This window comes from Mya arenaria, chromosome 3 (assembly GCF_026914265.1).
Source record: "Mya arenaria isolate MELC-2E11 chromosome 3, ASM2691426v1".
NCBI classification, from domain to species: domain Eukaryota; kingdom Metazoa; phylum Mollusca; class Bivalvia; order Myida; family Myidae; genus Mya; species Mya arenaria.
In genome coordinates, this window is record NC_069124.1 from 13,639,562 (window position 1) to 13,662,571 (window position 23,010).

At 33.4% G+C, this 23,010-nt stretch overlaps 2 protein-coding genes across 2 annotated transcripts; both read right to left on the bottom strand.

Moving 5' to 3' along the window:
- Positions 1 to 311: 311 nt before the first annotated feature.
- On the bottom strand, positions 312 to 8,918 carry LOC128227302 (sulfotransferase 1C2A-like). Its single transcript, XM_052937705.1, has 7 exons — positions 6,529 to 8,918; positions 5,747 to 5,875; positions 3,355 to 3,452; positions 3,059 to 3,188; positions 2,069 to 2,157; positions 1,463 to 1,646; positions 312 to 952 (listed from the first exon to the last, which is right to left on the bottom strand). The coding sequence occupies exons 1-7, from the start codon at positions 6,671 to 6,673 to the stop codon at positions 846 to 848; spliced, it is 882 nt and encodes a 293-aa protein (XP_052793665.1). The 5' UTR covers positions 6,674 to 8,918; the 3' UTR covers positions 312 to 845.
- Positions 8,919 to 13,344: 4,426 nt separating this feature from the next.
- On the bottom strand, positions 13,345 to 19,604 carry LOC128227293 (neurotrypsin-like). Its single transcript, XM_052937695.1, has 7 exons — positions 19,164 to 19,604; positions 17,185 to 17,349; positions 16,670 to 16,822; positions 15,709 to 16,017; positions 15,251 to 15,436; positions 14,888 to 15,022; positions 13,345 to 13,938 (listed from the first exon to the last, which is right to left on the bottom strand). The coding sequence occupies exons 1-7, from the start codon at positions 19,252 to 19,254 to the stop codon at positions 13,472 to 13,474; spliced, it is 1,506 nt and encodes a 501-aa protein (XP_052793655.1). The 5' UTR covers positions 19,255 to 19,604; the 3' UTR covers positions 13,345 to 13,471.
- Between the last annotated feature and the right edge of the window lie 3,406 nt (positions 19,605 to 23,010).

Genomic DNA, 23,010 nt, shown 5'->3' on the forward strand with positions numbered 1-23,010 from the left:
TGTATTTAAGATTAAGTAAGCTATCCATGTGTTGTTTCCAGTGGGGGCATCATTATCATTAGGATGTGGGGCACAGCCAGAATGTAGCCATAGTTAGAGTTATCCTGGTATTTAACGTGCACTAGTATGAAGCAGTGTCACACGAAACGCGTTGCAAATTCCTCTAAGACGACAATTAGTATATTTTTTCAATGAGGAGGGAAATCGAACTTGTGACCCAAGGAATCAGAGTCAAGCTTGTAACAATTAGACCTTGGATACGAAACACGACCAAATAATTCCAACCTTTCGACGTTAACCAACCGGAAATATTCAAGTTTTAAGTTTAATTGTTAACAAGGCCCATAACTGAGCATATCAATGAAAACAAAGCCATTGCATGTACAAATGGAAACATAAACAACAATATGATATGGATTCAAAATGAATAAATAAAACGGATGCTAATAAAAGATGTATCAAGCAATATTACTTAAACACTAAAACGTGTTATATAAGTGCGACCCTTTACTGTATATCAGGCCATGAACATTGTGTTTTAAAACAGGAAGCCTGTTACTGAGCTAGTCGCTGTAGTTTCCATTTTTTCATATGACAATTTTAAACTCGAGTCCAGTACCATCCAAGGGTTTCATCATATCATGTTCCGAATTTGTTCCTGATTTTTCATTGTATTTTGACAATTCAAACTCGAGTACCGTTCTATCAAGAGGTTTTATCGTGCCTTCTATCAGAGATTGTCCCTGTATTTTTCATTATATTTTGTCATTTCAAACCAGAACCCCGTTCAATCCAGAGGTTTCATCATGTCATATATCTGAATTTGTCCCATCGTTTCCATTGTATTATGAAAATTCAAACTTAAGTCCTGTTCCATCCAGTGGTATCATCATGACGTCTATCTGTTCACTCATCTGCGGAGTTAAAACATTACGCCAAACACCAGGTTCTCCTATTAAAACGACACAACAACTACTATTATGTAAGGCAAATACCGTGATCAAAATATTTGCTATATACTGTTGAAATATTGATTTTAGTTTCAGAACAAAATAATAGTAGTCTGTTCGGTGTTTTCAATGCTTCATCGATTTTGTTTAAGACGAGACACAGCTGTATCCTCATTTTATTGACAAATTTAAGATACCTGATTAACAGGTTAAGTTAAAACATAATCCAAGAATCCGAGATTACTATAAGAATTACATATAAAGTAAGCGTGTCCTTTTTGCCGTTCAAGATACTACGTCTGGAATAGAACTTAATTGACTAAAAACTACACTGTGACACTATTAAGTACATACAGAGATAAAGTCATATGACCATCCGACAAACCCAACACTTAAATGAACCTTGCAAAGATAAACGCACAAACAATATTAGTTGTGCGTCGTCAAATGAATATGTCGTCACAAACGAATATTTGAAAATAACAGAGTACATACTAATGTGAATTATTTACCTTTATTTATAAATGCTCCCACTTCTTGGCGAATCGACATATTCTTTGCCTTGTAGGAAAAGTTTACCATCGGATTGTCCCTCATATTGTTCACGTGGCAATGTTTCCATATTTTTGTGACGTCATCTTCCGCTAACGTTCGTCCCAGAAACGTTGCTATTGTTCGAATGGCCGTCGGCATATCCTGTTATTGTAAAGATAAGTACATGTTTAAATTGTAGCTACATTTTGTATGTTGAATTATTTTTCAGAAAGCTATATACATATCCTAGTTAAAAAAGGAATGTATGACAATAAATATATCTAAAACTGTCTGACATCACTTAAAGATTCCTTTAAAATATCAATTTTAAAAAGGAATACTAAACAGGTTCCAGTTTTAAAAATGAACATCAATTTAAACGTCGTTATTTGAACCTATAACAAAAAGTGTTTTGGCCCCCTCAATAAGGTGTATTCACTAGTAAATTCAATATATTAAGTATCAATATAACTAAGTAGTATGCGAAAAAAATCTATTAATAATATAGACGTTATAATGCATATTGTGCATTGCCGTCTGTGAACAAAAAATAATAGTTAGGCTTGCATAAGGAATGTTATTACCTTAACAATGTCTTCAAATTTGAGAAAGAGCACATTGTCGCGTTTTTTCCAGTAGCCAATGATATGGTCGGTCCATAATCCGTATAGGTCTGAAGCGAGTAATTGCAGTATATTATTTTCAATCAATTTTGCAACTGGAACGAAAACATATTAATGCAATATACAAAAAAAATGAAAGAATGTATCTATGTATCACATATTATTTGGGAGTAATGTTATGGACCACACGGACATATCCAGTAGAAAAAGCCTTGTGCAATCTTGTTTCCCGCATCTGTATGAAACGCCAACCGAACGCCTGCTGGATTCATGTTTGTGGAACAAGAGACAGAATCCATAGAAATGTCTGTTGTTATCATGTATCTAGTACAAGGATCAAATGTCAGCGAAAAGCCTGTCGTGACCTTTTATCCGTCTTGAGGACCAAATGCCAGATCAAATCCTGATGCGATATTTTTTCTCTCAAAACGAGCCAGTAAAACGAGGTGTACGCTTGCCAAACTCCTGTGGTAATCTCATTTCTGACACAAATAAAACACATGTAAAACTCTTATAACGCCAGCCAAAAGTGGTGATTTTAATTCTGCCATTAAGAGCAAACGCCAGTAATGCAATAGTTACACCATCCAAACGGCTGTTGTAATCTTGTTATTTTGCACAGGGATCAAATGCCAGTAATATTGTTTCTTGCATTAGATTCAAACACAGGTTAATGCCTGTAACGACTGCCAAAACCGTTTGGTGATCCTGTTTGTGGCACAAGGACCAAACGCCAGTACGGCGGTAACGCCAACTCAAAGCATGTTGTAATTGTTTCTTGGCACAAGGATTATATGCCAAACATATTATATGACATGCAGTAACAATACACATACAAGGCAGCTCATATTACATAATTATGTTGGACAAGATAAATTGTAAAAATGCTTTAAATGTTAGAAATGATATTCAGGTTAATTTTTTTTTAGACTATTCTAAAACTAAATTGACCTTTGCCTTTCACGAAGTTTTCAAAGAAAGTGTTTAAGGTTTCTTTAGAAGTGTCAAGTTGGTCATCCCACAGCATAATCCGGTAGTAGGACTGAAATACGTCCTTGGCGTTTCGAGATACGTATATAATCTGAAAATGCGAAAATGTTCATGTAATTAGAAGTTGTTATATGGTTCATATGACTATTTATGTGAATTAATACTAATAGTGTCGTACATTTATAAGTATATGCATACATTCATAGTGAGTAGATCAGCCAGTAGAGACAATACTAATCAACTAATTGTTCTCATACCCTTCCCTTGCCATCTTTTAACTGACTTGGCAGGAAATCGTATGGAAGATGACATTTTACAAATCTTGGTCTGATCTGTTCTTCTATGGCATCAACACCTGGAAAACAAGTATCGCAGTGAAATAAAATATCGAAACTCGTATGTTATCTACCACAGACAAAAAAAGAAAAAAAAACTATTCAGATCACTATATTGTACAATATTGGAAAGCGTTTACTTTTTTGCGCTGCAAACTAAAGAATGAAGATATCAACTTTAAGTGCTACCTTCAAACTAAGGGAAAGCATTCCCCTTAATCCAGACTAAACTAATCACTTTTGAATCAGTTCATATTGCCAAAAGTAATTATAAGATATTTAATAAAATATGTTTAGATAAACATATTTTTGAAAGAAAACCCCATAACTTTCGTTTATTCAAAGAATGTTGTTGTTTTGAATTTGAAGTGTTTGTTCATTTGCGTTCGTACAAAACAAAATAAAACAAGTGTTGCTTGAACATTCGATGTTATACAATTAATCAAATATATTTTTATATCTTTATGGCTTTTTAGTACTTCCCCGGAAAATTCACTCGACAAATAACAAATTTTCTTTACCCCAGCAGCCCGCCAAAACATATGTCAACAACCAAGCTTGTTCTTCACTCTTTATCCGGAAAACGACCCGTCTTCAAGCGAATCAGTTTGATCTCTGACAGTGTGTAGTGACTGTCTACCAAAGTATCATAAAACAAACTCATACAACTGTAAAACTGTTTTAATCCAATGTTTATTGATATCGACCTTTCCTAATTTTTGTTCAGTTAATGGCGAGCTTTGTTATTTTGTTCATGATGTCATGACCTATTTAATTTAAAAATACTTTCCTGCATTAACTGTTAAAAGAAACAAAGATGCATAATACAATTTCACAGATGAATTTCATAAAATGTTAGCACTTAACCACGAGTAAATGTCAAACTATACAAAATTTCTGAGGACAATTTCTCAATGGGCCGGAAAAAGAATTGACAGCTAAGTCATCAGCTGTCAAAACGTTGCATGATGGGCGTCTCACGGGTAGCGGCGTTCAAAATACAGAAAAGGGTGAATTCTTTTATTAAATACCAATAACACTTATATAAATTTGATACAAAATAAACACGAATTTGAGATACTATTTATAACCTAACTCATTTAACGTTGAAATGTAGGTCAAAGTTTCTTTAATACACTTCTCTTGTCATAGTGCGAAGTTTTTACATTGTGTGTTATAAGGATGCTTCATCCGCAGGAAAGAAAATAGCCCGATATAAAAACGTTTTATTAACAATAAAAGACATAAATCATGTCTCATTTATCAACCGATTTTCAAAGGTTTCACTTAATAAAAACAAAAATACATATTTAAATCAAGCGAATCAATAATAAGAGCAATATTAATGTCATAACTGCGTGACGTCATTAGTAATCTCGCAAGTGTGTACATGTTATTTGGCGGTTGAAGTTTAAAAAGAACATAGGTCAGCAAGTCGCTTTCAATAGTCCGAAATCGTTTTGTAGCTGGTCGATTACTGCATGGATTTTTGTCTTTTTGATGGATGTGCACAAGGACATTATATCCGTGATTTGGAGCACCATAAATGTTGTAAAATCCACAAGAAAAAGTGGTATTCTATGTGGAATCAGTGATAGTGGCAGTGGATGCACTTGAGCCTTGCTGGCGAACTGCCTAGAATGGGCATTTTGCAAGGAAGTAGACGGGGTATTTTCATTAGAGTACAGGATGCTGGACATTTCCTTGTGTCATTTTGGATTTATGAGATTATGGTTGTTTATAGATGCAATGTTCTTGTGTACCTATGTTTGCATAATCTGGTTCGCAGGAACATTGTTGTCATTTGATTTAGGACGAGAATTTTTTGGCGCTGTGATCATGGAGGTGTTTGTTTGGATTAAGCCCAGTTTTCTTCGCCATTCGTTTCATCGTGGTATTGAGTTTGTTGACACGACATGATTTCTTTTTTTTTACTGCGCGTATGAATACATTTTTTTCTGTGGAACGGTTACCTAGTTCGCATAGTTATTACACTAGTTATATATGAAAATTATTGCATGGGGTTATATCACTCCTGCGCCGTAAGTTATGTTATAAAATACGATCTGACACTAAAATCAACAAATGCCCTCTAAAATATGCAAGACTACTCAAAGCTAATAACTGTAATATGGTAGTACCATCTTGAACTTACCAAGGTTTTTTTTAACTACCGCCTTCTCATTGTAGTTTTCATTTTATTATTCATTCTTTTTGCTAGATTATTTAAAATTGTGTATTAATTTTAAAACATATTTGATCCTTTCTCTAAATCATTATAAATAATGACTATTTATTTCTTATAAACCCTCACCTTTTACTTTCTGTAAGCGGTCATCTTTGGCATCAATCCAAGGCACTCTGTCCTCGAGGTAAACGGAGTTTGCACGGCCAAAATCGAGTGTCTGTATAAGGTATGTCATTTCCTGTGTCAAGGTATTTCCTGGTTTCAAAACATGGTTTAGTTTGGCAGTTGATCATGGTTAGCATAATAAAACAATCAATATTACACAAAATAGATGCATGGATTTTATGAAGGCATTCTATAAATATGTTACTAGAATGATAATTTAAGCTCCTATCTATACACGTAATTTCAAAATTAATATTATAGGAATATAAATGGAGATAAATAATCTATTTACCGCGCTTTATCTTTTGTATTCATTTTTGTTGAAAAACCGTGATGATTTATGGAGTATTCTAGCAGCAGACAAAGTCGACCCAATAATACACTATTATGTCAGTACAGGGGCCGTATTCAATAAGCACCTCAGTAAAAAAATTCAACTAAGTGAAAAATTGCCTTTTTTCTAATATGAATTTTAAGAAAACGAACAATGTTTGTACACCAAAAATATGAAAATTAGGAAGAAAATGGTCTAAACAATATATGCATATAAATAAATCTGATGAAAAGTAGCAGGTATTTAAAATAATCGATGTCAAAAATTACGAAATTCTCACTAAGTTGAAAATATTCACTAAGATGCTTATTGAATACGGCCCCAGGTATTTATTTACCTTTGCTTAAGTTTAAGTCAATCCTTAATATTTAAGTAATTATCCAACACATTGAATCTCTGTAGAACTCACCGGATCTAGGGTATCCACAAAGCCAGATGTCATCGTCAAATGTGTCCATGGCTTCAATTCGGTCAATTTCACATTCAAACAAAGGAATTCCCCTATGTACCATTTGCTTGAACACAATTCGAGGAGCCGATATTTCTTCAGCCATTGTTAAACAGCTTAAGCTTCCAAGAAAAATCACTTATCACCAATTATTATGAATTTTGCACATTTACATCGAAAAAATCAACAACTCGAAACCACAGGATGATAAGAATCAAGCTTAATCTCCACACACGCTACACTGTATAATTTGAACGTGATTTCGCATGTGTTTTGCATTACTAATCTCCGCTGATGGCAGTACAGCTCGGTGAAATTATGTGCAGCAGCTTCCGTTTAAGTAGCAGATGGCTATATTTTGTATTGATGTTATTGAATAAAACATCGAATTTGTTTAGTGTACTCGGCAGTTTAAGCATATAACATGACAATATAAAATAAGTGAGCGCACATTATATGGTTTAAATAATAATAAAACAACAACATAAATTGATATATGAAAGATCCAGATGTAATTTCCGTTATATTCACAGTATACAAATGTTTTAACAGAGTTCTCAGCTCAGAAAAAACCTTTAACAACTTTTAAGGTACAAATTTGACGAGTTCACTTGTTAATATCAGAATTCACAAACAGATCATTTGGATTGAATATTGAATTACGGTCCTGAACACCTCTTATATCCTAACTAGCTGAAAGGTGACTTAGATACAAACAAGCAAAGAAACATTGAAAAGTTCACAACTCTGTTAAATAAATGTGTGTATATGCAATGCAAAGGACCCGTTTAAGATACGCTTACATCTGAATACATAAAGTTAAACCTTTCTTCTAGGTATTATGAATTTTCTTACAAACAATAATAAAGCTCACTTTAGAAACAAACACTAACAACGCATTCATATATTAAAAGCCAAATCGGTGAGAGGAGCGCGATTTACCAAACGGCATTTAAATTTCATAAGTACAATGATCACCATTCAGATAGCATTCCCAAACGAATATGCCAAGAACATTTCAAAAGCAACTTATATGTACACGTATTTCAAATACCAAATAGACGTAGATCCAGCATGTTGTTTTTTTCTGCAGTAATATGTGTTTATGTGATATTATCTTTCTTTCCATTTTATTTACAATATACACATGTCTTAAGTATAATACTTAGCTAAGTAAGAACTTTAGAAATTCTGAGAAACTAGGACCAGGACCTTATTGAACTTAAAGTTAACTTAATGATACACTTTGAATCGACTTTGACGAGTTCATTTGTTATTAATATAAGAAAATTCACGAACGAAACAAATAGATTAAATGTTGGCTTACGGCTATTGAACAAATCGTATATCCTAACTAGCTGATAGGTATAACGAACAGCTTTTTCAAGTCAAGTATTATGGATCATTTACCTTAGATACACACAAGCAAAAGAAACATTCAAATGTTGACAAACTTGTTCAATATTGATATAATAAAACTACTGAAACAAGCTCAGTAGCAAAACGTTGAAACATAAATCCCATTTAATGGCACAGGGTAAACGCCAAAGCCATAGAACACAAAAAATCACAAACCAGAAACATGGAACAACAGCACAAAACTCTTCAAACAACACAGTACATATACATGTATACTATATTAAAACAAGGTAAGTTTATCAAGGATTGTTAGGTACCGAAGTTAAGTAGATGTGTATAAATGCTTTGTATCGGACTTGTTTAACCATGTGCCAAAATATTTGCTTTAATCTGAAGTTTTAAAGTTATACAGTTGAATCTTTCTATAAACTTCACGAACATAGAGTAATAATGTTAGAAAAAAATCATCATCAGATAGCGCTCCCAAGAGAAAATGCACAAAACTACAAAAGCATCTAATGTGAACAAGTATTTCTAATACCAATACACGCGTAGATCCAGCAATGAAACGTTTTGTTTCTTCTGCGATAAGTTGTGTTTACGTGACATCAATCATACGTTTCAAACCACATTGTCAACAGAAGTATGCTTGTATTTGATATAATGATGAAGCGTTATTTTGAATAACCTTACGCCTTTAAATCGTTTTAGTAAAAACATTTTGTTACAATGATCATACGAAAACGTAGCATACGAGTTGTTTGTATCTAAAGCTGATATTTTTCGTTGCGCGGTTTCAAGTATTAATAAATTGTGTCGATCAAGAATGGAAATTTGACTTGAATTTTAAATAACAAGACACTTCAATGGCCGTTTTAATGCGCATTAATACTGATGAATTATAATCTTGAACATGAACGAATTCTAAAGATTCCAATTGTTATGATTGAATGGAATTGAGACACAAGTACATTCGGAAAAGGTATTTTTGTATTTTTACTTGGTATGTGTAGATTTGTCAGACTTTTCCGGGTAACACTGGTTGCACGGCAATGTTAAATTATATATTATAAATTTTCTAATACATTTCTTTCACTTCGATAAAAGACCAGCTGTACATTATAGCTCAATTTAAATTAACGAACCCATTTTAATGTTTCTTGGTTGAAATTTAGACAAATATTTTATTGAATGTAGTGTCCCATATTCAAAGCCACCCCATCTAAGTTTTTGAAATCTTACAAGTAGAGCATACTCATAGGTTTGATTTAAAAAAAATCGTCTTCTTGAAATTTAATGGCATGGTTTATTTTGCTACATCATTAGGATTGTATTTATTTTGCAACTCAATGCAGCATGCTTTTTTTTCCTTTTGAACACATGCCATTGAAATAAAGCATATTTTTTTCCATCTCAGACCAGTGGCTGGCTACAATCTTTATAGGTTTTGAAGCTAAGTGGTTTGTATTTAAAACATAACATGTTGGACCTACTTGATGTACGTTTTTTATTTACATTTTCACCGCATTGCTTGTACAAGGGATGTGGTAACTTCATCGAATGCAAAATAATTGTTTTCAACTTTTTATCCCTTATAAAACAGTTTTTCTTACGTTGTTTAATGTGTAGTACAGACTTGGAATTTACTTTCCATATATTGTGTTGAGAGTCGTGAATCATTAGAAATCAGTGTTTTTTTCACATGCAAATTGGTTAATTGACTTAAAAATCTAAAGGAAAATTAATTGGTGGTTTCTTGCCTACATGTGCCTACATGTGTCTAATGTTCTTAATTTCAATACACGATGACAAATAGCGCAGTATTTAAGAACGTAGTTATGCTTGATAAATTTTAAAAGCCAAAATATTCACGGCGGGGATTCCACGTGACCAAATGGTTGGTTTCAGTACAAATTGGCGTAATCAAAACGCTTGACTCGAGCCGAAATTCAAGGTTATACATATAATAATAATAGTTTCTTCAATTTTAAACATAGCCTATCATATGCCCACCTACCTAGTGTGTATTAGAATATGCATGTTTCCCTTGAAACTTTAACCGTTTTCGAGAACACTTCTGCAATGTGTCCAACATGTACAAAATCCGACTGGTAGATTACAGGCCCATTTATCATTTTGGCTCGGATTTAGCGGAAAGTGAGGTAATGGTTCGGAAAAAACGAATAAAACACTTAAGTTTTGTTTAGATATAAGAGGTACATGCATTTGTGAACAAATATTTTAATGATTTTAAAATATATGATTATGTATAATCTTACATAAAATTGATATCGATGTGTACAACTAAATAAATCTTACTTACCGATGTACGACATCGCTCTCAACATATCTGTATTTTTCAGTGGTTGCCTTTTTCTGTTCAAATTTTACTGGGTATGTCTAACTAGTAATTTTAAAAAATAACATCGGGATATGATCGACACTCATCACGTGACTTTCGCTTGTGCTAAAAAAACACACAAATATGGTTTCAAAGAAGACGGCAAGCGCAAAGAGCGGACAATTGCTTCGAAACAACGTCGCCACAGGGCCATACAGATTATTATCGGTAATGAAATTGGTCGGTTGAAAGTTCTGAAAGATGGTATAACTATTCAAAATGACAGCGTGTTAGCTAAAATGCTTATTGATAGGTAGGTTTCCCGAGTCTACGAAACGAAGGGTCATTTCAAAACAATCGATATCTCGATACATGAAGTTCCATTAAGATGAAAACTTGGAATTTTATACAAATGAAGTTTGTTTACTTAAAATATCATGTCAAGACATTTTCTTATACAACCTTTAACCGGAGAAATAATTCAATGTGAGAACTATGATAATGCTATTTAATAAATGGCTGGAGTAGAATTGAATTTCTCAACTTCAGATTGGTTGCATGACTGTAGAGGATTGTCATCATTTGATGTTTTCAAAAGGTGATAGTTTGCTTTAATTTCTACAGCAATTCTAACACAATTTTCAAAGTGTTTAACAATCATGTTTTTACTGCACCAGTTTTCACAACTATCCAGTTATTTGGAGAGACATAATTCACAAGCAATGGCACAGACGTCTGTCGCCACCCTGTCACAGCACAGAGTTGCGCCAGTAGTATCTACAAAACCAGGACCAGCGACCACATTAGTCACTGAAGAGCAAGACCTGTCAGTCACTACCGGTAGTGAATATGAACCAGTTAAAGTTCCTACTATACAGCTTTACACGTAATACATTATTTCATTTGTACAGATTCTTAAAAGTTAGTTCGATGGTAATGAGCGATAAGAGGTGAAGATTAAAAAAAATGTACCGCCACCGTTTCGACAGGATATTATGACAATGAAACAGTGGTTATCAGTGCCAAATTGTTATTTTTCCCCAATTGTATTCAACTCATCGTTCGATAATCAAATAATCGAAAACAAATGTTTTCTTGAAAATAGTAAATTTTCCAGTCGATGTAAAAACAAAAAAATATATGAAGAACGGACATGTTTGCCGTCCAACTCCGAAAATACAGGAGAAAAGTTTTGCTATTATTTCCATCAACACATACTTAATACTTGCACATCAATTGCAAAATGATGCACACCGCATCAAGTAAGTTATCTTAACATTTTATCCATGTAAAGGCATATTCAATATTTGTGAACCAGCTTAATATTCAATAACCTGCTATATTGAACATTTCATTAAAATATCTTATTTACATAAAACTTTCACATAAAGGTAAATTAGTTAATTACAAACGATACCAAAAAAGGTTTCAAAAATAGAATGCATCGAGCCGGAATCCCCGGTATTTGCAGATAAAACCGGACCCACTACACCATAGAGACAGGTTATTGAAGGTTTTATGAAATGTACAAACAATTTAAAACAATTTGTAATTTTGGGAGAATTTGTAAGTTTTTAAACAAAAGTATTTACATTCATCGCATTTGCGTAAAAGACTGACCGCCTTTGTTAAAATGAACTCAACGAGAATTTACCTGAAAGAAAAACTGAGATTTACTTGACTTTTACCACAAAAAAATACGTAGTTACCGGAAGTAACATTAGCGGCATCGATTTTGGACAACCACTATCAATTGTCGCCGACATAGCATTGTCAGCGACGATTTATCGATTGTACTCGATAATCGTTTCATCACTAGTCTTTACCATTTATAGCATTTATCATGCCTTTCATATCAGTCAATGAGGAGATATTTGATAAGGGTCTCCACCATGGCTTTAACTATGCATTTTTATATAAACCAAGGAGGAGATAATGGTGTTTAAAGGCGTTTCCACCATTCATGTCAATTATCATGTAATTAGTATGTATTTATCTGATTAGGTGATATTGAGTGTGTATCTTCACCATTGCAGTTCATATCACAGAATGAGGAGGTATTGATTATGTGTCTCCACTATCAATCGCTTTTTCCATACAATTCATATTATCGAATGATTAGTTGTGATTATAACAAACATGTATGTACAGCCATGTCAACACTTTCCACGATTAACATGACTTGCTAATGCTTATATGTATATATTGTTTTATCCGTTTAAGTTCCGTTGTATACTTACCTATTTCGGGTTGATTGCTTTTTTTGCTTAATATTATTTGTGCTTGCTTTAATTATCAGTTTATATAATTACATATTAGCTGTTATCCAATATATGATTTTCATATCTGCCGATATTGTCGGTTTTACATCACAGTTTTACTGTTTTGTTAGTTTCCAGTTTTACATACTTTTATATCCATAAATAATACTACTTCGTCATTCAGCAATGGAACAAAGTCATATAACTCTTGTCATTATTCAATGCTACTTTGGTTGGACTTGGTTTGGGAATATTATATAAGTCCAACTTTATGGGTCTTTCACTTATTATTCATCTCATATTCAAATATTGTTTACGACCATTAAATATTTATGAAAACATATCCTATTTGAGTATGATAAACAACATCAAAATTAAAATCCAATTAACAAACTACACCAATAAAAGGGCATATAGGCCTTATGTTACAGTATGAACAGTGGGAGAACTGTATTAATTTGAAATTTACAACTTATTTACTCTTGATTTTTTTTATCATTATTTATACTGCCTGTTAAATTTCAAACGGTTTATGAATTGTCATATTAATGTTGTACTGCTCTTGTCTACATATACCTATATTTATTTGACATTTACTGTTAATGATGATATACGTCTGCTTTGGTGTTTGTACTATCATGTGTGCTATATTTTTAACTTTATCTGTAACAGTATTATTTGACATTCTGTATTTATAACCAGTATACACTTATATAAATCCGTTTGTGTAATTAGTCTACATGCGTACAGATATTGAGCTTATGGTAGATTGTGTTAAACTATAGTTTAATTCCTGTTGATAACAAACACTTGACATGCTTTTACGTGCCCAGTCGCATTTTAGTGACGCACGGTCCAATGCAAACCATACATTAATGCATGAAAACAACTCAAAAATACTAATACGAATGTTTTCTGTTATAATCGATAACAATACTGGATATTAAAGGAAGCATTTCACAACGAGACGTCGTTTTCCAGCCCAACACGAGAGTTCGTTTAAAAACGCATACCCTCGGTTGTATGATCGTGCTCTATAACAAGAACTGTTTTGACAACCATCCAGAGTAATCGATATCCAATCCTCAGGGAAATCATACCTTCCTTCTAAAATCCTAAAGGTGCACTCCGCTAGGCTGCTCTCATTTCCTTTACACTTTATCTTGGTTATAAACATATCCGACTTTCCAGGAAATAATTTCCTTGCAGTGAACTCATTCTCAGCATCAGTACCATTCAAAAGAAGGCCGCCGTTTCTATATCCAAGTTGTTTGCATACTATGGCTGCAAGTTTTTGTCGTTCTTCTGTAACAGAATCGCGTAGGCATATTGCACCCTCTTTATCATCTACGGTGAACACAACAAGCCCATTATCTTTGTCTGCTCCATTTACAAGGGCTAAAGAAAACCCTGTATTTAAAAATGATATGACATTATTATTATGATGTGAAATAAAAATGAAATACTAGTAGATACTTGTTGTTGACTTTTACTAATCAGAAAGATAAAAATGCATTTGCGTAAAAGACAGAAGACATCGGCCCCTTGTATCGTCGCGTGTAAACAAAAAACTGCAGGTATTCTGTTTTGTGGAATGCAATAAAAAATTAAGTAGATGATTTTCATTTGTCAGAAGGATAAATGTTTGCAACTGTAAATTAACCATGATAAACACGACAAAAACGGCATGGTTGCAGCTTTTAATAACGTTAAATACCCGTTGGGTTGTTTTAATAAACTGCAGGTATTATGTAAAATTAAACTGAAATATTGGCATTTGTCAACAAAAATAATATTTGTAGATTTACCATTAACATAATCAGTAAACAAAGAACAAATGAAATCAACATGGCCGCGTCCGAAACATGCTTAAATACACGTAGCAGTAGTGAGAATATATACCCGTGGGATAAAATTAGTATAAAACACGTTGCCCAAAAATAAGCGTACATGTCCATAGCCAACAACAAGATTAGGTAACCACAGCTAAAATTAAGCCTTTTTCTTATAATTCATTCAAGTACCCGTAGCCTAGAATAAGATAAAGAATACGTAAGCTTAACCTAACCTTAGCTTAAATACACAATGGTCCTAACCAATGGTCCTAACCATACCGTAGCTTGGAACAATATTAAGTAAGCTTAACCTATTTTTTTAAATACCCGTTGCCAAGACTAACATTAAATACCCGTATCATAAGTAACCTTAAATACTCGTACCAACAATACAGTTAAGTACCCATAGCCAAGAACAAAATAAACTACGCTAAGCCAGTCATATGCTTAAGAACCCATGGCCTAAACTAAGTTTATATTCCCGTATCCAAAAGTACACAAAGCAGAAAATTAAGTTTAGGTACCCGTTTTGTTGTAACAGTAAACTGCAGGTAATCTGTTTTCATCGCAAGTACCAACTGAGCCCCAATTGATTTTTCCACATTTCCCGAGATACTTCTCGGTTCCCTCGCAGGCAATATTTGCTAACCATGGAACTCCTAGTATATAATTGAAAGAAACAAACATTTCAAATGTGTTTTTTTTCTAAAATTAAGAAATCGAGAGATATTAACTCTAAACACTCTTTTATTTCTAAATTAATATCATCAAAATACAGTGTTATTTAAACAATATATCATCATTGATTACCAAACTCAGAGATATATTTGGAACGGAAAACCATTGACCTCATCCGGGATTTGATTATAGTAAAATATTTGATATACCTAGAAGTGGGACTGTTGAATATTTCGTATGCCTTGAATGGAAGTACGCAGATCCACCTTTATATCCCATCTCCTTGCAAATAACTGTCGCTTCTGTATCGTCAAAATCATTAGCGCAGATAAAGCCCGAATTATCAAAATGTCTTGTGGTAACTTTTCCAGACTGATGTATCTTTAATTCAAATTCTGTAAAAAAATGCTTTGAGAATTTCTTTGTTTATGAAAAACAAGGGTATAGTACATATCAACTAACACAAAAAGCTGTATATCATTGGATTGCACTTCGAACAAACGTGATTAAAACTCTAATGATTGATTTGACGAAAAGACACGAGTGCATTGTTTTAAACGAATCTGAAGACATGCGTCTGAATAACAATTTAGAAAATTGTGCAAATAACAAACTTTTTTTAATCATCCAATGTAAGGAGCAAGCAAAAAGTAAATATTGAATAAACCTTCATTTTCAGGATTATTCGAACACGCTACAGAGGCGTAATGTTCACTGGTGCAGTTGGCAAAGTATTTAACATAATCGCATTCGAGTATACTTGACTCGATACCAGTACAATTGATATTGCTATAAACAATGCTGTATTCCATCCTTCCAAAAGCGGAGCAGCAAATGCTTTTCCCGTAGGTGAATCCAAGGGATCGACACACTGCTTGAGCAGCAAGATCATCAAAACCTTCCGCACACACAAGGCGATAGTTATCCCTGTCCCATACTTGAATCGCGCCAAATGTCGCGTTTGGTTGGAGACGGACTTGTAACGAAAATAGTCAAGTGTGTTCAAAATAATAATGAATACTAGTTTATATTTTTAATAATTAATTATAATTTCAAATAAAAGCATATCGCGACCATTCAAACATATACATTTGTATTAATTCAAAACCCATGAAATCCTATTTTGTTTGAATTTCTTTTTAATTGCAAAGGGGTACTTTCTCAGACCCTGATTATCTACTTCCATTTAAGCGAACTAAAGAGATGCAATAGTAGCCTTAGCTTACGCAGAATAACATCCAGTTTATTCTATATACTTAAACAAATGCACGTGTGACCGTACCGTTTTCTGTACAGAACGATTTAAAGAGGCATGAGTTTAAACGCACATATCAGATCACACCATTATTTAAGATGTCGGTCAAATTATTGTTATATGATTCATTAAAAATAAACAACGGAAAATATAGGAAAAAGCCCAATAACCCAAAGAATAAGCAATGATCTGTTTAACCGCACACTTATCAAAACCGAACACACACTCAACAATATAAACATGACTGCGAGATACAACTAGCATAACTCTATTTTTAAAATGTCGTCATGTGGTAAACGCTGTGATCAAGGTTAGTTAGAACTCTCTTAGGGCTTCCTTATGTTTCCAATGACGTATGTAGCAATTACTATACCTGTTTCATTTATACAATGCACTCCTGCTGCGATGCGATTGCGTCGGTAAAGGTTCAACAGAGGGGATGTTTCATTGAATTTGCAATTTCCGATGTGTTCTTTTGTTCCATTACATTGCACGTTTGATATCAAGTAAGGGTATAATGGATGTCCTGTTATAAAAAGTATAATTGTTACAAAGACAAGTCCAGTTGCCTTAATTGTACAAATTTTATGTTTAAAAGCACAACAAAAATGTCCAAACAAACAAGTTACACAACGCATCAAGGCCACACACATTACACAAGATATCTTCATTCGTTAATGTTTGGGTTAAATCTATGTTTGATTCGATCGAGTGTGTCGATAACTCATTGTAATTGTTCATGCAATGGATTGTAAAGTAATTTTATAAAACTGCATTAAACAAGTAAACTGTCAACGTCTGTTCATATTCGTACGTACATAAATTGACTGTCCTTATCATAATAACGGCTATAGTCGTTGGTTACTTATACTTTATTTAACGGCGTACCTAGATCCCAGGGCCCGAGGGCGACTCCTGATTTATAACCCAGCTGTTTACACATGACTCGGGCGTCATTGTCATCCCAATCTTCAGGGTAGATAAAACCCTTTATTCCGTCTTTCTCCACATACACTATTGAAGGTGACAGATCAACAGGAAGGACCTTAATTCCTGCAGTGTAAAAATAATGCAATTAGAGACCAAATTCTTGTTTTTAAGTGTGCTACAAAAATGCGATGTAAAGTTTCATAATATACAAAGGCAGATCATATCATAGATTGAGGGGCTGGATAAAAATCATTGATTTTTCTTTTATATCGTAAACCCCCTAATAAACAAAATAAAGCTGCAAGACTATAAAATGTTAAGAACAATGTAGTGTTTGACTCAAATATGCACGCAAACAATTTCAAGTACGTATACACAACACAACTTTTCAATGTTGTCATCAATTAATTGTTTTACTTAAGAACGCCCTTGCTCATGAAAGGACCTTGCATAGTTACCTGGATTTGATTTGTCTAAAGACTGTATAGCTCATTATAATACTCATTTTACAATGATACATGTTATCTACTTGTAGTCATCATGTTAGTTCAAATTGTATCAACGATATGTCGCAGGCTTTAAATAGCACGTTTTATATGAAGCTTCCGGTGTCGATTTCTGTGTTTCAAATAGGGTCTATAGAGCAGGCAATAGAAAAAAAAACTTTGTCTTAGTTGACCGCCACAAACATAATCCACGTACTATATAGCAGGTATATACGATGATGAAGTCGCCGTAGTTCGCTTTTCCGTAGACACAATCAGCATTATTTGACTTGTGTATACTTTAGCTGCTGTGCTTTTAACCGTTCCTGCTCTAAGTAGCTTTAAATTATTCATAATACAGTTGCATTTGTTCCAACAGGGACCATCACTTATTTCGTAACGCTTAAGTCATATGTGATTCATTAAAAGAGGTTTTAACCGGACTGCACATTTTTAAAATAAAACCACCTTGACGCATGTACAACTTGCTAGTTGAAATGGTTATTACATGTATAATATAACTGTGGTTGTTCTAACCGAACTGTTCCTTTTCAAAGATGTTTTGACTTGTTCATAATATAGTAGTAGTAGTTTTAGCCGGACTGCTCCTGATCAAAGTAATTTGGACTCATTTACAGAATAAAGGTAGTAGTTCTAACCGGATTGCTACTGATCTACGAAGATTTGACATAATACAGGTGTAAGCCTTCTAACCGGATTGTCCCTGATCTTAAAGGCATATACTTGTTCGTTCCTAACTGCACCGGTCCTAGACGTTTTGGCCTCATGTATGATATAGTTGTTGTTCTTGTTCTAACTGGACTGCCCCGGTTCTCAGAATTTTCGACCCAATTATGATAAAGTAAATGTAGTCCTTACCGGACTGTCCCGGTACTAACGACTTTGACCTCATTTACGATATAGTTGTTGTAGTTCTTACTGAACTGCCCGCGTTCTTTGAATTTTGCACCCATGTATGATATAGTAAATCTAGTCCTTACCGGACTGTCCCGGTACTAAACACTTTAACCTCATGTATGATATAGTTGTTGTAGTTCTTACTGAACTGCCTCAGTTTTAAGAATTGTAGGCATCTGTATAATAAGGATAAAGTGATTTTATCCGGATTGTCCCTAATGTAAGAAGCTTGGTCTTATTTGGAATACAGTGGAAGTGGTTCAAACATGTATATTATAGTTCCAGTGGTTATAACATGACTCACCTTGGTTTTAGGACATAAGGCTGATGTAGCTTTTATAATTCTTGATGGACTGTCCCTACTATGAAAGTAATTTGACCATTTTAATGGTGTTTGTAATTGTTCTTCTTACTGGACTGTCGTTCACCTAAGAATCTTGGACACATACATATTATTTTACATAATGGTGTAAGCCAGCCTGTCCATGTTAAAACTAATACTCCGGTTTGAGATAATTGGCAATAACAACTTACCTTTAGAAGAACCCATCACATCCATAGATCCTAACTGAACAAGTGCAACAAGAAGTGCTGACGTTGAAGCTAGAAGGTTCTGAAATATCATAATTCTTGTTTTGCTCTATCCACTTATAACAAAGATATTTTTGCGCTCGTGTTTGTGTTTCTGTATTAATCAACCACAACAATTGGAGAGTATAGACTTCGTTATTGTTCAAGATTATGATTTAAATAGAAAATGCTTTGTCAGTATAAATGGGCATTTAAATTGCCCTTGACGTTACTCGGCATGAAAATATTTAGTCAAATTTCCATTCTTTAACGACACAATTTCTTAACACCTAACACCACGCAACGAAATAGTTTAAGTTGTAATTACTAACACCTCGTATGCAATGTTTTCGTATGATAAGTGTTACAAAGTGTGTTCACTAAAACGATTAAATGGCCTATGATTAATCAAAATAAAATCATCAATTTAGTAAATATCACTTCAAATCATACAATCAGGTTGACATTGTGGTTTAAAACGCGTGATTAATGTCACGTAAACACATATAACTCCAGAAAACAACAACATGCTGGATTTACGCCTGTTTGGTATTTGAAATACTGGTTTATATAAGTTGCTTTTGTAATGTTTTGTGCATTCTCGTTTGGGAACGCTATCTATGGTGATCATTTTACTGTTAAATGCCATTTCGGTAGTCACTCTCCTCTCACCGATTTGGCTTTATATGATATGAATGTGTTGTTAGTCTTTTTTTTCTAATGTGAGCTTTAAGTAACTTCATTATTGTTTGTAAAGCGAATTTATAATACCTAGAAGAAAGGTTCAACTTTATAACTGAAAATGTAGGTGTATCTTTGGGATACTTCTTAAGCGAATCCTATACTAATCATTGTTAAAACACATTCTTCATTTCGTTAGAGAGGCAGAAGATAAGGTTAAAGGAATGCAAAAATTAGCCTGTATGTATTGTATTTGAGAAATACATATTTAGTCATTGTCACTGATATTATTTGTTCATATGACCGAGAAAAAATGTTAAAAAAGTACTAGCAGGTTTGCTATAACATAGTCGACCTCGAGATACATTAGAAGGTACGATACAATAGTCTCATTATTCGCTTACTTGAGTCTGAGTTATCCAAAGCGAATTTTCCAATTATTATCCTTATCGGTTCAATTTACACGGGCATGTACAAAACCTGTATTTATAAAACACCCATAGTAAAATAATACAAACACTAGTTCATAACTTTCACTGGTCAAAAGACGTAATTATGAACAGGAAGACAAGAAATCGGCATGGCCGTACCTAAAAAATAACCTGAAATACCAGTTTTTGTTGTAATAGTAAACAACATATTAAACGTATTATATTTTCCTCGCACGAATCAACTGAGCCCCATTTGATTAATTCTAATTCTCACAGATAGTCTTCAGTTACCTTGCTTGATAAAATAACTGGTTAAGCTTACACAGGTCAAACGAAAGTCAACTCAAACATGGTATGTCTCAAAGTTAACTTGCTTGTTTATATTAAAGATCCAACCTTAACCAGTATAAAAGTTAACCATCAAACATTTCGAAAAAAATAAATCTAAACTTGTTTATCCTTTTATATGTTGGCCTTATTATATTGATTAATGAATAATAAAAAGTGCAAAGTTTTGATTGTGTACTGTCGGTTTCACTTTTAAACCAATTGATGTTTCTGATAAGCTGTGTGGAACTGTAAGTCCAATCCGTTCCTATCGCTCGACGACACTGTATACCGAAATGCTCAAACAAAGTGTTTGTTTGAACAAAAACGATTACAAAACGTTAATCAGACCAAACTCTATTAACCGATATGAAATATATTCTGCAGGGATACTCAGGAACCTACAAGGAAATATCACATGTACAGCTGACAATAGTCAAAGTACAGTGGATTATTTTCTTGTGTCAACAAATGTTTTTATAGCATCAATGTTATAAGTATTTTAAGGGCATTTGCACAAATATCAACATTAAACTCAGACACCAGCACTTACATTTTATATCAGCAATATATTCATTAAAATAATGAGTAACCACGGTGGACAAAGGACATCAATACATTTAGCGGGAAATAATACTTATGTGAAAAACAAACCGAATTCAGTCAGACGTGGTAACGCAACGGCCAATAACCTCCAAGCAAACATTAAACAAATGTATTTCTAAGATACATGGACGGGTGTACATATTTACGTTGACTGCATAAACAAGTTCGATACGTGTGTGCACGTTAAATTGTGGGAAAGTCTTACCAGAAACGAAAGACCAAAGAGGGAAATTTATGATATTATGTAAGGCTATGTATTCCCAGCTCACATCATGTATAGAAGTAAATAATGGAAGAAAAACTGCTCTTACAGACTGTTTGTCATGTTTTATTGGCTGAAACAGGGTTTGACGTCAACAATATTTTTTCAACCTGTTCATTGATGTATTCGTTAATCAAACGTCATACTTTTAAAGCTGCATTATTAATAGTGGTGAATTATACGGAACTATGTTTGCGGACGAAGTCTCAAATTTTGCAGATACTGTTGTTAACAAACAAAAATCAGCTTGATTTGTAATTTTTGGAATGCAGGTCAATTGTGAAAAATTAAAGATAATGAATTTTAGGAATGGTGGCCCTTTTCGTGGCTACGAAAAGTGGTTTTATTAAAGAAAAGAAAATGTTTCTACCTTAAAGTATTTAGGTTCATATTTCATGCCTGAGCTATCATGGACCAAAACTATTGACATCCTCTTATTGCAAGCAACGAAAGCAGTCAACAAGATTTTTTAAATATGAAAAGCATTTTTTAAGCAACCTTGAAACTTTTAAACTTTTCGATGCTATGATAAAGCCTGACATATTCATCGGGGGCTATATTTGTTAATATAATGCATTCATTTGAAATATTATCCTTATGTGAAAGAAAATATTATTGGTTATCATATAATTTATGTTCCAATGTCAGAAAGTTATGAATTTAGACTGGGACTCGGTGGTATATTACTGTTTATAAAGTCATCACTATTTCAGTATATTTCACTATATATAATATTCGAAACAGAAGAAAGTTGATTTACATGGATTAAAGCCGATTTATTATATCTTAAAAGGGATAATGACATATACATATCTTTCGTGTATATACCCCCACTTATTATGTGTAGTTTCAGAGACATGGACTTCTTTTTTTACTATTATAATCCGGTGTAAGAAAATAAGATAGTCTTGGTTTAGTCGCAGGTTTAGTTGACAACAAATCCCGCACGGCTGAATGGTCTGATAAACATGTCGAATGTAATTGACTTTTTTGGTTTCTTTTCCCATTTAGGCACCCCGTTGATAAATGTGTCTATTTCTTTCATGCTATTCGATTAAATATGGAGTTTTATCAGTGAAATAACAACAGTAAAATATCAATTTGATATTTTCACTACAAAATAAGGAGTGAAAATACCAACTTTCAGAACAAATTTTTAAAATCCATTGCAGTTACTTACCCTTGATCAGAACAGAACACTTCACTTTGAACCAGAAAATGTTGACAAAAAATATTTAAAATGTAAAGGTATGTTACACAAGTTTAAATAGAGATATATTTGGAAATTAACAACTTGCCGTGTATTAGCAAATATGGTTATTCCGTTTTAAACGTTTTCTTGATATTAAAGCTGAATGATCGAACATTTACTTTCATACCATACAAATTACAGACGAAAACAACTGTTCGAACAAAAATAGAATGATATACCATCATTCAAATGTGTTTTGAACTGTTTGCCGTTATAAAACGTAATACGAAATCCACACAACAATTTACAGAT